At 48.5% G+C, this 16,684-nt stretch overlaps 1 protein-coding gene across 1 annotated transcript; it reads right to left on the reverse strand.

Annotated features, from left to right (window-relative positions):
• Positions 1 to 828: 828 nt before the first annotated feature.
• Positions 829 to 16,332, reverse strand: RASD2 (RASD family member 2). Its single transcript, XM_027873565.1, has 3 exons — positions 15,796 to 16,332; positions 8,359 to 8,638; positions 829 to 2,566 (listed from the first exon to the last, which is right to left on the reverse strand). The coding sequence occupies exons 2-3, from the start codon at positions 8,627 to 8,629 to the stop codon at positions 2,037 to 2,039; spliced, it is 801 nt and encodes a 266-aa protein (XP_027729366.1). The 5' UTR covers positions 8,630 to 8,638; positions 15,796 to 16,332; the 3' UTR covers positions 829 to 2,036.
• Positions 16,333 to 16,684: the final 352 nt, after the last annotated feature.

Below are 16,684 nucleotides of genomic sequence, written 5' to 3' on the forward strand. Positions count from 1 at the left end.
GATTTGAAACCAAATCCTCTGATTCCAAATCTAGTCCCCTTTCCTCTGGAGTTAGAGCACCTGGGCTCAAATCTTTGCTCTGACGCATCCTAGCTTTGCGATCGTGGATAAATCACCTAACTTCGCTGAGTGTCAGTTTTCTCATCTGTAAGATGAAGATTGAAAAAAAAATACTTGCACAGCCTTACTGAGCTGTCAGCAGGAAAGTGCTTTGTAAATACTAAAATGCTGGAGAAACAAGAAGTATTTTGCCAGCCTCAATTTCTCCATCTGTAAAATGAAAGGGTTGGCCTAGAAGATCCCTAAGGTCTCTTCTATTAATTCTCTAAATCCATGATCTATGGAGCTTGAAGTGTTTACAGAATATAATCACATCCAATTATAAAGCACCTCCCTATGCCACAGACTCATGGGTCAATCCCACCCCTTGTGTCCACATTGGGATACCATGGGCCACTCCCGTTGTGACCAGATGCAGGTTCTTGGGATGGTGCTCTGCAAAGAGCCCCCAGGGTTGTGGTCAGAAGACCTAGATTCAATTCTCTGCTTTGCCATTTGACCCCAGTCAAGTGTGTGCCCACTCTGAGCCTCAGTTTTTTCATCTACAAAATGTATAATAATGTTTACTTCCCACCCTTCTCCTCACTGGATAGTTACAAGGAAAATGAAGCACTTTGCAAACATTAAATTACTACAGGATGGGCAGTTGTTATTTTTTTTTAATCCTGGCTGGAAAGGACCTCAGAGGTCATCCAATCTAATACCATCATCCTACAGATGAGGAAACTGAGGTCCAGAGAGTGAGAATGACCAGCCCTAGGTCATATAGGTAAGTGGAAGAGCTGAATTTCAGCTAAAGTTCGTCTGATTCCAAATCCCCTATCCTTTCCACTAGACTGGGGCCCCAGCTTAAGATCAGGACTCTGCTCAGGAATCTCCCCAAATCTGTGTATGAAAAAGAAAGGAACCCCTTTTGCTGGTCAGATGGGTTAAAATGAGGCTGTGAGAGCAGAGCAAGGCTGCCCAAGGTCACTGCCCCCAGGAGAAGTTGGGAACAGAGCTGGACTTGGGCCGTCAGAATTCTCAGCTTCTGCAGAGGAGATGGGGCAAAGGGGCAGGGGCCTTCTGTCTGGAGAAGGCAGGTGGTAAGTGTGGGCTGTTGGGGAAGGCATTCCCTGCTCCCCCAAGGGAACAGGTGGCAGATGGGCTGACTAAGGATGGTGGTACAGGCCTCCTTAGCATGGTTCAATGGTTTTGGTGTCCGTTTCTGTCTGCACTCAAGGGACAACAGCCACAGGAAAAAGGACAAACGATAAAACAAGGAGCTTCAGAAGATAAATATTCTTGGTACATCAAACACACTTCATATCAAACACACAAATACCACTACTTTGGTTGGGGGATGGGGAGAGGGAATCAGCAGGAAAGAAAAAAAAATCAACAGCAGAAAATAAGGTCACAAATTCCTGGTGTGGGGTCTCCCAGCCGTTGAGATAGGTCTCACCTCCCTCTTGCTCAGAGCACCCCTCTCCAAAGCAAAGGACTTCAACCTCGATGGCCCGAATGCCCCAGACCCAAAGCTCTGACCAGCCCTCACCCAAGAGACAGTAACCCATGAGGTGAGTTCAGAGGCTCAGTTGGATTGAGTTCTGGAGAAAGGCCTGGAGATTCTGCCTTCTGCCCCTTCTGAATTCTGACTGATAAACTGTCCTCCAAAATATGAAAGCTCCCATTCACATTCACCCCAACTGGGATCTCTCATCTCCTACCAAGTGAAAGGAGTCAGTTATCCCAGTTAGAGAAAGGGAGAATCACAGGGGAGGGTTGAGGTGGCAGAGAAGACCCAGAAATATTTACAGAGCCCAGGGGGCTGCTGCCCTTGTGACCAGTGCAGTTGGGCTCTCAATTGCAAGGGGAGAGAGGGCAGTATGGCTGCCCAGTCCCCTCCCTTCCCCCAGGCATGGCTGGGGGCATCCTCCAGAGCCATCTCCCTTAAGGCACTGCTTAGGTGGGCTGCCCTCTTCACACCTCTCTTCTTACTGAATGGTGCATTTCTCCCTCTCTCGGGCTTGGCCCTCCCGCAAGACTTTGGACTTGATGTATTTGAGGTCGCTGTTGACGCTGGGCCGGCGGGCAAATGGAGAGATCATCCCATAAGCATCCATCTCCTTCACCCGGCGCATGCAGAAGGATTTCTGGTGGAAGGCGTCTCCATACTGGACAGAGATCTTACGGTGCAAGGCCGGGCTCATCTCGTGGGGGAGCTTGGCCATGCTGAAGAGCATGTAGAACATCTCATCCACGTTGGTGTTCTTCTTGGCCGACACCTCGAAGTAGGCGCAGTTCTCGTCCCCCGAGACAAGGAGCTCCGCCTCGTTGGTGGGCACCTGGCGGTAGAGCTCCCCGTGGTCATTTTTGTTGCCACAGATCACCATGGGCAGGTCAGCCGTCTCCTTGGTCTTGTTCTTTAGGCAGGATTTGACCTCGAGGATCTGCTTCTGGAGACGTTTGACTTCATCAAAGGACTCTCGGTTATCCAGGCTGAACACGAGGATGAAGACGTCTCCTGTAGGAGAGATCGGAGAGGAAAGCTGGCGTAAGTGGACTGCGGGATCCCGCCAAAGGGCATCAGACCTACATTGGAACCCTGCCCCCACCATTTATTGGATGTGTGGTCTGGGCCAACGTGCTTTAGTTCTCTGAATCAGCTTGTGGCGGATAGGATGATCAAATGGAAGGAAGGGAGGGAAGGAGAGTCAGGAGAAGAAAGGGGAAGAGAGGAGGGGGGGGGAGTGAGGAGGAAGGAAGGAGAGAAAGAGGGAAGGAAAGAGGGGGGGAGGGGAGGAGAGGGAGAGAGAAAAGGAGAGAAGAGGGAGGGGGGAAGGAAGGAGGGAGGAAGGAAGAAGAGGAGGGAAGAAGAAAGGGAGGAAAGGAAGTGAGGAAGAGAAGCAGGGAAGGGAGGGAGAAAAAGAGGGAAGGAAGGAAATAAGGATTTATTAAGTGCCTACTATGTGCTAAGCACTTTACAAATATTATCTCACTTGATCTTCCTGACAACTGTAGGAGGTACCTTTACTCAGGAAACTGAGGCTGTCAGAGGTTAAGAGACTCATCCAGGGTCACACAGCTAGTAAATGTCAGAGCTGAGATTTTAATTTAGGTCTTCCTGACTCTAGGCCCTGGGTTCAAATCCTATCTCGGACATTTACTAGCTGTGTGGAAGTCTCTTCACTCCTCAGGTCCTCTGTTTCTTCATCTGGAAAATGAGGAAATTTGGCATGATGGGATCTAAGTTCTGAATACTCAGTTTCCTCATCTGCCTGCCCACCTCCACCTTGGGTATATTTACAAAGTCTGTGCAATGGGTTCACCTGTAAAATGAGGGAGTTGGCCTCTGAGATCCCTTCCTGCTCTAAGTCTCTGATCTTATGGGTGAGTCTCAGTTTTCTTATCCATAAAATGGGGATAATAAAACTTTCACCACCTTCCTCGGAAGATTGTTAGGGAAGAAAGTGCTATAAAAAGCCGTTGTTATTGTTAATAATTCCCCGGTTTTACTGTGGTTACCATGGCTTTTTCTCAGAGGAGTTGTGGGCAATGTCAGCCTGGCAGTATTTTCCACTCTGGCTGCCAGGCCACGTCCCGTTGTGATAATCCCACACCCTGGAGGATTCTACTGCCTCTCACCACGTTTTCGCCTTCCAAAACAGGGCCCTGCCTCACAGCTGGGGAGAACAATGCTATTGAATTGATTTCTTTTAGCATTTCCTGCGAACCAATGGTGTGCTAGGCGTGGTGTTGAATGCAGAATCGCTTTAGAGGCACTTTGGCTCTCCAGTCCTTCCCTTCTTTTTCTCCAGCTGTTGCTCTGAAGCCGTTTCCCCTAATAGACAATCATAGGCTCAGACAAAGTCAGAGCCGGAAGGGTCTTTCAAGGCCATTTGCATTTTACAGATGAGGAAACTGAGGCCCAAAGAGGGTAAGATCTAGCCCAGGGGCGAACAGCTGGTAAAACCAGTGGCAAAACCAGTCTTCCGGCCCCCTCAGATTCCGCATGCACTGCTCTGCCCCACACAAATCCTTTGATTCAGGGGGTGATGGAAAAAGAAGCAAAGCAGTCCCTAAGATGGGGTGAATCAGGCGATCATTCTGGGGCCCATGATTCGCCCTCTTCTGGGAGGTTAAACACAAGGAAGGAGGGCATGGTAGGCATGGGGGACTGCCTATGCAAGCGTGCGGATAGAGGAAATCATGGGCTCAAAAAAGTCCAAGTGCTTGTGGAAGGTAGAAAATGGCAGAGCTTGAGATCTGAACCCTGGTCCATTAGCTCTTTCTACTATGCTACGGTGTCTCAGACAAGCCTCCGCTTGGAGATAGCCCCTGCAATGATGTCAGGGCTTCTCTATTCCCAGGCTTGTTCCGAAGGGAGCAGATCATGCCATGCTAAACCTCATTTTCTTTATTGATAGGGTGACTAAGTGGTTAGACCGAGAGACTGCTATGCTTAAATTGTAGCAAAGTATTTGTCAAAGTATCTCTTTGGCTCTCCTTGTGGGAAAGACAGAGAGCTGAAAGAGGTAGTGCTGAATTTGGAGTCAGGAAACCTGGGTTCAATACCTGCTTTGCCATTTACTCCCTGTCTGATCTTGGGCCCTCAGTTTCCTCCTCTATAAATAACAAAGTTGGACTAGACAGCTTTGGAGGTCCCTTCCAGCTCCAGTTCTAAGATTTTTTAGTCTCATGGTATCTTGGCCTCAATTTCCCCATCTGTAAAACAACAGGGTTGAACTGGATGGCCCCTGAGGTGCCTTCCAGCTCTAAGTCAATCTCTGAATTCTGTCTGTCCCACATGGTCCAGGTCAGTAGTTCTCAAAGTGTGGTCTGAGGACCTCCAGGGGTCCCTGAGACCCTTTTAGGGGGTCTGCAAGGTCAAAACTATTTTCCTACTAATACTAAGATGTTTTAATTAGGGACATCGAGGTGACACAGTGGCCTAGAGTCAGGAAGACTCATCTTCCTGAGTTCAAATATAGCCTCAGACACTTACCAGCTCTGTGACCCTGGGCAAGTCACTTAACCCTATTTGCCTCAGTTTCCTTATCTGTAAAATGAGCTGGAGAAGGAAATGACAGACTACTCCAGTATCTTTGCTAAGAAAACCCCAAATGGGATCAGGAAGAGCCAGACATGACTGAAATGACTCAACAACCAAAACCAAAAATGTTTTAATTTCTGATATGGTAAATGTTGATAGATATGACCCACCAAAACAGAAGCTCTTTGAGATGAGTCTTCAATTATGGAGAGGGGTCCTCAATGATTTTAAGAGTATAAAGGCGTCCTGAGACCACAAAGTTTGAGAACCACTAGTACAATTAGATGGATTTGGAACTGGTTAAATGGCTAGTCTCAAAGAATCCTCGTTTGTGGTTACACAACATCTTGGAAGGAGGTCTCCAGTGAAGTGCCCCAAGGATCTGTTCTTGGCCCCATATGATTTAACACTTTTTTATCAATGACTTGAACAAAGGAATTGCCCTCCTGCTCTTCAAAGGATACAAAGCTAGGAGGAAAAACTTACATCTTGGATGATGTCAGGATCCCCCCAGACCTTGACAGGCTCCAGCATTGGGGTGAAATGGAATAGGGATTAATGTAAAGTGTTCCTCTTGGGTTCCAAAAAATCAATTTCACAAGAACAAGCTATGAGAAGCATGAAAGGACAGAATTCTGGAGGCTTTAGTGGACTCCACAGTAAAAGGCACCAGCCACATTATGAGAAGCGTAATGCCCAGGAGCGAGGGAGGTTTGAGTCTGTCTGCCCTCGTCAGACCATATGTGGGGTTTGGTGTTGAATACCAGGTATCAGAATTTAGGGAAGAAATAACTATTCATTAAGCACTTACTATCTAGTAGTAGGTAGGATTAGAACATAGGGTCACTATGTGCTGGTTCTTTTTAAAATATTACCTCATTTGATCTTTACAACAACCCTGAGTGGTAGGTGGTAGTATTATTCTCTTTTGCAGTTGAGGAAACTGAGACAAACAGAGATTATGTGAGTTGCGCAGGGTCACACAGATAGCCAGTGTCTGAAGCTGGATCTGAACTCAGGTCTTCTTGACTTCAGATCTGGAACTTTGTGCACCGTGGTAACACCTAACTGCCTCCAGGAAGGACGCTGAAAAGCTGTCGTGAGGAGGAGAGTCGGGATAGGGAAGGACCTCAAGATCTTGTCTCATGTGGCTTGGTAAGGGAATCGGGAATAAGCCTGGAGAAGGGAAAACTCAGGCGCATAGTAAGTGTGTTCCTGTACTTGAAAGGCTGTAAGTTGGAAGGGATCAGACAGTCCAGGAGCAATGGGGGAGATGCTGTGGGGTGGCGGGCTTGCTGCACATACTAGGGCCTCAGCAGGTCTCAGCAATAGGACAAGCCAGCATACCTCCTTTCTCCCTGAATCCCTACTCAATGCTGGCTCACGGGGAGAGGGCAAAACCTGGGCCTCAGAACGAGCACCTGGATTCACCATATCTTGGGGGGAGGGGGATGTTTCTGTCTTTTTCCCTACTTCCTCCCTCACCTGCTCTGGGCCACGTCACACTTCCATGGGTCTCTTTGCCCAAGTGTTCAGGGTCCATCCTGTTTTCCGTTTGCTGAGATATCCCAAATAGTATAGTACACTCCTTCCTAGCACGGGCTTCTCAGAATGCTTAACTCCCATCAAGGTTCAGGTCAGGAATGAGGTTCCTATGAGCTCTTAGCTCCCAGGATTCAGAGCTGTAGAGAGATTAGACTCAAGCCTTTTGCTTTTTATAAAAGGAAGAAATTGAGGCTGAGAGAAGTGTCAGTGACTTGTCCAGGAGCAGTCAGGTGGCCAGGATGCCAGGATGAGAACCCTCTGATTTCCAGACTCTTAGCTGAGCACCACAGAATTACAGGGAAGGACTCTGGCTCCCCCTTCCCCGCCCCCCCCACCACACCTGCACTAAATAGAAATGCATGTTTCATTTATTGAATTGGATGTGTTTGGGTCTGAGCCCCTGATGGGTTACAATGTCAGGGAAAGCACTCCTGGTGCACCCCCTCCTCACCATGTCATGCAGTATTAATGGGGCATATTTTGTGGGCTGTGCTGCTCCAGCAACTACCCATCAGTCACTGAGCTCTCCTCTGCATACAGAAACACCAGCGCTGACTCATGGCCAAGCCAGCTCTCTGAGCTGTTTTTCCAACGGATGGAGGTTATATATTTGTCCTGATTCACCTTACTCGGGGTCCCTCATCATCAGGAGCACAACACAAAGGATCTAGAGACTTGGGGTCCACTCCCAGGCTCCTAGCTGTGTGACCTTGGACAAGTCTCTCATCCTCTCTGGGCCTTTACAACAGGAATGTTATTCCTGTTCTGCATTTCCTACAACGAAGGTCAAATGAGATGGTGGACATGAGGAAGGGCTCAGCACAGCGCCTGGCATGTAATAAGTGCTTAATAGATGCTTTTTGATTGATTGACCAGAGTTACCCAAGATGAGCAGCCATGGATGGATTTTGAGCCAATTCATTGGAGTTGTGCTTAGTAGACTGGAAGCTCCTTGAGGACAGGGACTGTTTGGCTTTTGTCTTTGTATCACCAGCGCCAGGAACGGTGCCTGGCACAGAGGAGCTTCTTTGTTGATTGAATGATTGAAAGGGATTTGTTCCAGACTGCCTGGAGAACTTAGGATTCTAAGATGTTTTTCCTGTGTTTTGCCTCCTTCTGAATCCCCAGTGCTCAGCAAAGTGTCTGGAATATAGTAGGTGCCTAATAAATGCCTGTTCGCTGACTGCTTGGCACACCTTATGTTTTCCTGCCTCTCTCCTTCTGCTTAGATTATCTCTCACTGCCTTCATTATTCAGGTCCTCCTTAGCCTTAGATGTGCAGCTCAAGTCCAAGGAGCCTTCCTTGACTACCCCAGGCAGAAGGCAAGATCACTGTCAAAGGAACAGGGTTTGAATCTTGGCTCTGCTAATCAACAACAGAGTACCTTAGGCAATCGAATCCCTCCTCCTATTGTCCCCCACACCTCAGTTTCCCCATCTGAAAAAATGGAGTTGGACAAGATGAACTCTGAGGTCTCTTTTGTTTCTTATTCCTACAAAGCCTGAAGCACCACCATCAGGTGAATGGCCAAGGAGGCCTGTGGTCTTAAGATCATAAGGTGCTAGAGCTGGAAAGAGCCTTAGAGATCACCCCTTCTTGTTACAGATGAGGAAACTGAGGCTGAGAGGGAAAGTAGCTTGCCTTGGTGACCCTCCTCTCTCCCCTCAAGGGACGGAACTGTCAGTCACCCTTGGCCTCCTCCCTTCCAGGCCCTCACCTGTGAGGATGGACAGCCTTCTCATGGCTGGGAAGGGGTGGTTGCCTGATGTGTCCAAGATGTCCAGCTGATACATGTCCCCTCGGATGTTGTAGACCTTGCGGTGAAAGTCCTCGATGGTGGGGGTGTACTGATCTTCAAAGCGGCCATTGAGGAACCGGGAGACGATAGAGCTCTTGCCCACCCGTGAGGCCCCTAAGACCACCATGCGGTAGGAATTTTTGGCGGGCACACTGAGCGCGCAGTTCCCACTGGACGTCGTCTTCATCATGGCTTAGGGCTGGTGGGGAGGGAGGGAAGAAAAGAGTGTGAGAAGCACAATTAAGAGGCCTAAAGTCTAGAGGTGAGACAGATCCTCTTGGAGGCCTCTTCCAGCTCTGACTTTCAATGATTGTTTTATTGAGAAGGTTGTCAAGAGAACGCCTGTCCAGGTAAGGAATTGGACTGGGCGATGTCTAAGACTCATTCTAGCCCTTTGGTTTTTGTGATTTTCTCCTTTTCAGCTTGAATATTCCATGTTCTAAGGGCCCTCCCAACCCTGACATCCCCTGTTCTAGGGCTCCTCCTAACCCTGGCATTCCCTGTTCTAAGGTCCCTCCCAGCTCTGATATTTCATGACATCCTCTGTGCTAAGTTCCTTCCCAGCCCTAACATTCCACATTCCAAGGTTTCTCCCAGCTCTGACATTCTGTGATTCTATGATCCTAAGACATGGAGACAGGGGCTGGTTCAGGGCATAGACAAAGGACAAGGGTGGGTTTATTGGATAGACAGAATCACATAAGGAGGTTTTTAGGGTGACCACCATCTCTGGGCCTTCTCTGTTCTCTTTATTTCATGGAGTGTGGAGTTTGATGGGGCAGGAAATAACCCTCTCTCCCGGTGGAGAAGGTTTGGTTTTAGGTGCAAGGCTCGGCATCATCCTCAGTTTCCGAACTGTGTTGCTAAACCCCTCAGAGCCCCAGGCACTGCCCTTCCCTCCCCAAGCCTCAGGGCTGGACTTCTTAGGTTTGTCCTGCTCAGGTCTGTCAACCTGCAAGATGCCACGGAAAATAAGGGAGCAGGAAGATCCACGTTCATCCTCTGGCCAGAAAGGCTAAGGGTAGAGAGGAAGAAGAAATTTCCCCAGGGGCTAGTAAACACTGGAATGGGCATGAGAGCCCAGCTGGGAAAATATCTTTGCTAAAGGTCTTTGAAAACAAGATAGACAGCTGGGGGTGCCACAGTTATGAGAGCTCTGGACTTGGAGTCAGAAAGACCTGAGTTCAAATCCAGCCAAGACACTTACTAGTACTGTGACCTTGGGCAAGTCACTTAACCTCTGTCTACCTCAGTTTCCTCATCCATAAAATGGGGATAATAATAACATCTACTTCCCAGGTTTATTGTGAGGACCAAATGAGATAATGTATAAAATGTTTTACAAATCTTTTTTAAAATTTATTTTATTTTATTTATTTTTGCAAACCTTAAAGCATTATATAAATGGAAGCTATAATCCTCACCATCACCATCATCATCAATACCTACAAGCTCAGAGCCAGAAACAGAAAACAGACCTTCCAGGGGCTTCTGATTCCCTATCAGAGCAAATTCAGACACCTAATCTTGGCATTCAAGGCCTTCCATGCTTGCTTCTGAGTTTACCTTTTCAGACTTATCTCCCATAGCCAGACTGATATACCTGGAATTATTCCACACAACTTGAGCTCCTATCAATCCCTTTTTCTGAAACATTTTGCCTTATTGCTTCTTCAGCTTCCTCTCCCAGCCCTCTCCCACACCCATCCTCCTGAACCTTCAAGGCCTAGCTCAAATTGTCACCTCTTTCTTGAAGCCTTCCCTGATTGCCCTGGTGCCCCAAGTCAGAAGCATCTCTTCTGTCCTATACTCTTACACAGTACTTTGGTTCATATACATGTAGATGGAATGTGTTTAATCCCTCCTTGTCTCGTTATTAGATAGAAATATGTCTCATTCTTTCTCTCCCACTGGAATATTAGCATAGAATTATAATAATAGCTGGCATTTCTATAGTGCTGGAAGGCCTGCAGAGTGATTTACATACATTATTTCATTCGAGCCTCACAAAAAGCCTGGAATATTTCATTCATTCATTTGTGGTAAAAAAAAAAAAAAAAGCCTGGAATGATTGTCAGAAGATGATTCTGCCTCAGATATTTGTTACCTGGGTGACCCTGGCGGAGTTCCTTCAGCTCTCTCTGCCTCAGTTTCCTCATCTATAAAATGGGGATAACAACAGTTCCTATTTCACAGAGTTGTTGACAGGATCAAATGAGATCATATTTGTAAAGTGCTTTTGCAAACCTCAAAGGGTTCTATAAATGCCAGCAAGTGTTATTGTTATTCATTGTAGATCTCCAATAAATATTTGCTGTATTGATAATTCATTTATGGGGTACAGTGAAAAAAGCAGTGGACTTGGAATCAGAGGATCTGGGTTCAAATCCTGCCTCTGAGGCCTACTGGCTGTGTGGTCACCGGCAAGGCCCTTACCCTTTGTGGGCCTCAGTTTCCTCTTTTGTAAAATAAGGGGGTTGGACTGATGGCCCCTGAGCTTTGGAGCAGTGGTGACTATGTTCATCAAACAGGCATGTTTGGGGTGCTTCCTGGCTGCAGAGCACTCTGCTCCACACTAGGAGATTTAGAAAGATGAAGCAAGACAAACTTTGCATCTTACTGCTATGTCAAGTATGCAGAAAGGAAGAGCCCTTCTTTCAGGCAATCAGGGCAGGCTTCCTGGAGGAGAAGGCATAGGAGGTAGGGCTGGAAGTCAGGATAGAAATTCAAAGTGGATGAAATCAAATCCTTGCCATTCTGGCCATCCCCCTCCCTCTGAGCTCCCCCTGACCCAACCAGACCCATGGTTTAATTAAATGGACTCCTGACCCCAGACTTCTTTGGCAGCCTGACCCTCATCCCTATCGGCTGGTCCTGCCACGCAGGTCTGGGGCTGATGCTAACTTTCCTTTAGGTTGGAGGGAGCAGGGAAAGAGGACATTTTTGTTGATATAGCCCTGCTCAGGATTCACAGTCTGCTTTTTCCAGGGGCCCAAAGGTTCATCCACTGTGTCCCTAAGAGGAAACATTCTATTTCCACCCCACCCTGACCCTCAGGAATTAGAGGCCAAAGGTCAGGGTTTGATTCTCGCCTTTTCTACTTTTCTAACTGGATGACATTGACTGAATCACTTTCTCCCTCTTGGCCTCAGTTTCCTCTTCTGCCAAATAAGGGGATTGGACTAGATAAGTTCATTCTATACACCAAGACCCTATGACCCTATAAACCCACATCCTAGGAAAACAAATCCAGTACTTTCCGCACCATACTTTGGCAGGCACACTCCATTTCCCATCTCAAGCCTTTGTCCAGGCTAGCATGAAACATTTCCTTCGGGCCTGAAAACTTCCTTAAGTACCTCATTTCAGAGGTCTTTTGTGCTTTCCTCAATTATTAGCTCTTTTTTGACCCCCCATAAAGAAATCATTGTTTTTATTTTGTACAGTTCTCTATTTAGTTATCAGCTAATATGTTGAGAAAAAGACAGAATGATAGAGATGAGAGAAACAGGGAAGACAAAGGGGAGAGAGACAGGCAGGGAGGAAAGTAGGAAGAAAGGAAGGAAGGAAAGAAGGGAGGGAGGGAGGGAAGGAGGAAAGGAAAGAATGAAAGAGAAGTGATAAGTGAGAGAGACAAAATGAGGAGAAAATAGAAGAGGAAGGAAATAAGATGAAAGAAACCCAGAAGGTGGAGAGAGTTGGAGATAAGGGAAAAGAGGAAAGAAGAGGAGAGAGAGGCAAGGGAAAGAGAGGGGGAAGGGAAAAATGGAGAAAGATATGAGAGAGGAACAGAGAAAGGGAGACAGAGATATGAGGGGGAGAAATGAGAGAGATAGAGAGGAGGAAGGGGGGAAATATTCCTTGTTTTAAGGTCCATTTCAGTTCTGACCATCTAAGGTCCCTTCGAGCTAAGAGAAGAGAGGAGGGAGAGAGACAGACAGACAGACAGAGAAAGAGAGACAGAGAGAGACAGACAGAGAGACAGACAGAGACAGAGAGAGAAGAAAGATTTGAGGGAGAGGGAGATGACAGAAAGACAGAGTGGGGTAGAAAAAGAAGGAAAGGGGAGGAGAGGAAGAGGAGAGACACCAAAGAAGGAAGAAACAGAGGGAGAAGCAGGAGGAAGATGGAAAGAAGACAAGAGGAAGGGAAGGAAGATGGGGGAGAGAGAAGCAGAGAGAAGGAGCTGAAGCTGCTACGTCTGGGAAACTTCCCACTTCTCCTTGCTAAACCTCACTGGTGAGACCCCTACCCTGAAGACTATGAGACCAGCACTGATTAGCATGAGAACGTCAGGGCACAAAGGGCCTTCAGAAGTGTTGTCCAAAGCCAAGACTTGAACTCAAGGCCAGATCCCAGCTCCTTCCACCTCCTCATGCTGCCATCCAATGGAAAGATGGGGGGTGGGGTGGGGAGTGCTAGATTCTCTAGGGAATGATAGACATTACACTCTCCCCCATACACACGCACAAATACCTACCCACCCACACAATCGCTAGAGTGATTTAGATACAGGTCCAGACTAGATGAAAGCGATCTTAGTATCCTATGGGGAGAATGACTCTTTGAAACTCCTGAGCAGCAGTGACCCTCATCCCTCATCCTTTACTCCCTCATGTCAAAGCCAACCTCTAGGAACCTGCTACAATCAGCTCTCAGTAATCTACAACTGGCTTTTCAGGAGAATCAATAACTTACTCACCAAAGCCCTCCCATGTGTCCAGCAAGATTCTAGGCTTTAGGGAGAGAAAGACAGGAGTGGAACAGTTCCTGCACATTCTAGAGGAGTTGACAATCTGTACAATTGCTAGTCCAGTTCCCAGCTTCCCTCTGTGGGCCTCAGTTTCCTCATCTGTCAAATGGGACCCAGGGATTTCAAAGGTCCCTTCCAACACTAAATCCTGGGATTGACCGTGGTCCCTTCCTCCTGAGCAGTCTGCCTGAATTCCAGAGCATGAGGATATTAAGGTTCATAAGATCAAAGATTTGGGTCTGGCCTTTTAAGTGATCTAAAATTCAACTGGCCAAGGTGGAGTCAGAGTCAGGATAAAAAGCACGGTCAATGTGCAACCAAGGTAAGGATACCAGGGGCTGGGAAGTCAGAGGCTCTGGATTCAAGTCCCTATAAACTTACTCCATGTGTGACTTGGGAAAAGTGCCTTAACCTCTCTGGACCTCAGTTTCCCCATCTGTAAAGTGACAGGGTTGGACCCAATGGCCTCTGAGGTCTAGAGCTAGGATCCTATTTGACTCCAGAAGCAAAGAGAAACATTTTGAGGATTATCCTTGGAACCTTGGGCCCTTTCTGCTAATCCAAGATCATGCCTGGGTGAAAATGGCTCCCAGGGCCCAGGAAAGTAGCCTCTTTAGACACACCCTGCCCTGGATGGTTTCAATTCTCCTTGCATCGAGGGAACATCCTGAAGAGGACTGAGTGGTGACTTTTGCCATCCAGCGTCCCCGAATAGACACACTATTATTCTGTTACATTGGAACCTTCCTTGGTCTGTTGGCACTGGGCAAGCAGCCCCATGACGTGCCTTCCATAACGCATGGCTAGGATTGTGACCTCCTTGAGTCTGATGTCTAGCTGGCTTGTGGGCACTGCCTTGGCTGGCACTGTTTTGAGAGTCGCCTCCTGTCTCTTCCTCCTAATCTGTTTACCTCAGAGATGAAGTTCCCTTGATGACTCCCTTTTCCCAGAATTATAGGACCACAGACATGGAGCTGGAAATGACCTCAGAGGCCATCTAGTACAACCCCCTCAATGAACAGATGTGGAAACTGAGGCCCAGAGAAGGACTGGAAGGTCATCTAGCCTGGCCCCTTTATTTTACAGAGGAGGAAACTGAAGCCCAGAAAGGGAAAACCTCTGATGCTTATTGTCAGGTCTTCATTTCAGAACCTGGGCATCTGACTTCAAATTCAGCCCCTTTCCATTTTCCCCACCGTACCTCAATTCCTGTGTAACCTTGGGAAAGATCCTAATCCTTTCTGGGGAGTTCATAAGATTCAAGCTCAACTTTGTTGTTTACTAACTATATGATCTCCGGCAAATCATTACAAACCTCTGTGCCTCAGTTTCCTTATCTGTAAGATGAGGGGGTTGGCCTAGCTGGCTTAGCTGAGGTCCCTTCCAGCTCCAAGTCTATGATCCCATGAACCTAGGAACCACCCATCAACCTTTCTGCTTGAAACCTCAGTTTCTGCTTCAACTGAAGCGAACGTTCTCTACTGCTGCTGCTGTAGACAGCCGTGCCTGTGGCAGGGTGAGAGAGGCAGTGTGGGTCAGTGGAAAGAGCACCAGCGTTAAAAGTTAGGCAACCCTAGGTTTAAATAGATCTAACACCAGCTCTTCAACCTTGGGAAAGTCACTTCCCTTTTCTGGGCCTTGGTTTCCCCATCTGTTAAATAGGGATAATAACCCTCTCTCCCCAACACACATACCCCACATAGTTGTTGTGAGGAAAGAGCGTTGAAGACCTTAAAGGTTAATAGGAAGGAGAGTTCTTGTTAAGCAAGGTCCCGGTAAGAATCCCCTCCCAGAGCCAAGCTCAGTTCAGTCCTGCAGCCCCACACAGGTCCTCGAGGGACACAGGATTATAGATACAGAGCTACAAGCAACCTCAGAGGTCGTGAAGTCCGACCCCTTCCTTTTACGGGGGAGGAAACTGAGACCCAGAAGGACTGGGGTTTAACCAAGGACCTTAGGATCAGAGCTAGAAAGAACCTCAGAGGTACCTTCATTTTACGAAGGAGGAAACTGACTCTCCCTCCTCCCCTTGATGGCCCCTACAACTTGAGAAGGAAAGTAAATTAAAAATAACAACAAAAAACAAGAGAGAGAGAGCATTTGCATTCAGAGCTATGTCCTGGTTCTTCCTTTTCCTTTGGAGGTAAACATCCCCTGCAGACAGTTTTTTCAACCTTTCGACACCGGTTATCAAGCCAAGGGTTTCTCCCTTGTCTGATATATGCCCGTTTCCTTCCTTGTCCCTTGTGGGTGCAATAAACCGTGGACAGGACAGAAAGCCTCAGGGATTCAGTTCTCTCGCCCCCACCCACTTGCTAATTTCGTCCTCAGAAGGAGAGGTTAAGGTAGTGCGGGGCATTGAAAGGGCCCTGGACTAGTCAGGAAGCCCTGGGTTTAGATTCCTCTGCAAATACGAGCTGTGTGACCCTGGGCAAATTCAACGTCCCCGGACCTCAGTTTCCTCATCTGTAAAACAGGGGAGAGGTACGGTCAAAGATCTCTAAGGTCCCTTTTGAGTCCAAATGTATTATCCTGTATCTCTAGAGGAGACGGCCCCTTTCCGTCCTGCTGCCTTGCACTGTGTCTATAGCCCTCTCTCTTACCTGGGTGTGGAGGGGGCAGTCCCGACCCCCTGATGCAGCTACAGTGCTTTGTCCTGAAGCCTGTTGGAGGCTGCGGGGTGACGGGCGATCGCTGCTCTCGCCCTTGAAGTTCCAAGTCACTGGCCCCGGGGTCTCCCCGCTGCTGGGCTAGCCTGGATGGGCTGAGATGGGTGAGGAGGCTCCGAAGACTTGAACCCCATGGGAGTGCGCTCTGAGGGCGCCGCTGGCCTCAGGACGACTCTAAGGCGCAGCTCTGAGCAGCCTCCCCAAATCGCCTTCTTCCACAAACAGGCAGAGCGAATAAATCCGGCAGCCAGGGACTGGAAGGTGGGGTGAGGTGGGGAGTGGAGGTGGGGGTGTGTCTGCTCTGGCTGATCACTAGCCGAATGGGGGGTGGGGGGGAGGCGGAGAGCAATGCGTGCTTACCGAAGGCAGGTGTCGGGGGGTTGCCAAATGCATGCGCCCTGGCAAACAATTGCGCCCTCAGCTCACTCAGTTCTCCCCTTTTCCTATGGATGGATCTCCTTGGTCTGTTCCCCGCCCCCCCCCACCTTCTCTTAGAAGGTTTCCAAGTTGGCCCCGTCCCCGCTTTCCTAGCTGCCTGCTTCCCTCCGCTCTGTCCAGGTGAAGGGGAGGTTGGAGCCCTCTGCGCCCGCCGTCCGGGTTGACCGGTTGGGAACCCAGAGACCCCGCGGTAGCCCCGTGCGGGCTCCTTCCTCCCCGCCCTTTGGCTGGCCTCGGGCTCTGTCCGAAGCACCGGAAAGAGCTGCCGGTCGTCCTGGAGGACTGACCACCTAGGAGCGAGTGTCGGAAACCTGTGGGGAGTGGGAGAGGCTTTCCTAGAGGCCTCTGGAGGACGGAGGGTCACCTGGGAGGCTTTCCCCCTCCA

This window comes from Vombatus ursinus, unplaced genomic scaffold, assembly GCF_900497805.2.
Source record: "Vombatus ursinus unplaced genomic scaffold, bare-nosed wombat genome assembly UNPS02003292.1, whole genome shotgun sequence".
In the NCBI taxonomy this organism is placed as follows: domain Eukaryota; kingdom Metazoa; phylum Chordata; class Mammalia; order Diprotodontia; family Vombatidae; genus Vombatus; species Vombatus ursinus.

Excerpts from the sequence above, each read along its gene's own strand:
- RASD2 (XM_027873565.1), bottom strand. The coding sequence starts at position 8,629 with ATGATGAAGACGACGTCCAGTGGGAACTGCGCGCTCAGTGTGCCCGCC. Across the intron at positions 2,567-8,358 it reads AAGGCTGTCCATCCTCACAG|GAGACGTCTTCATCCTCGTG; the intron begins GTGAGGGCCTGG and ends TCTCTCCTACAG.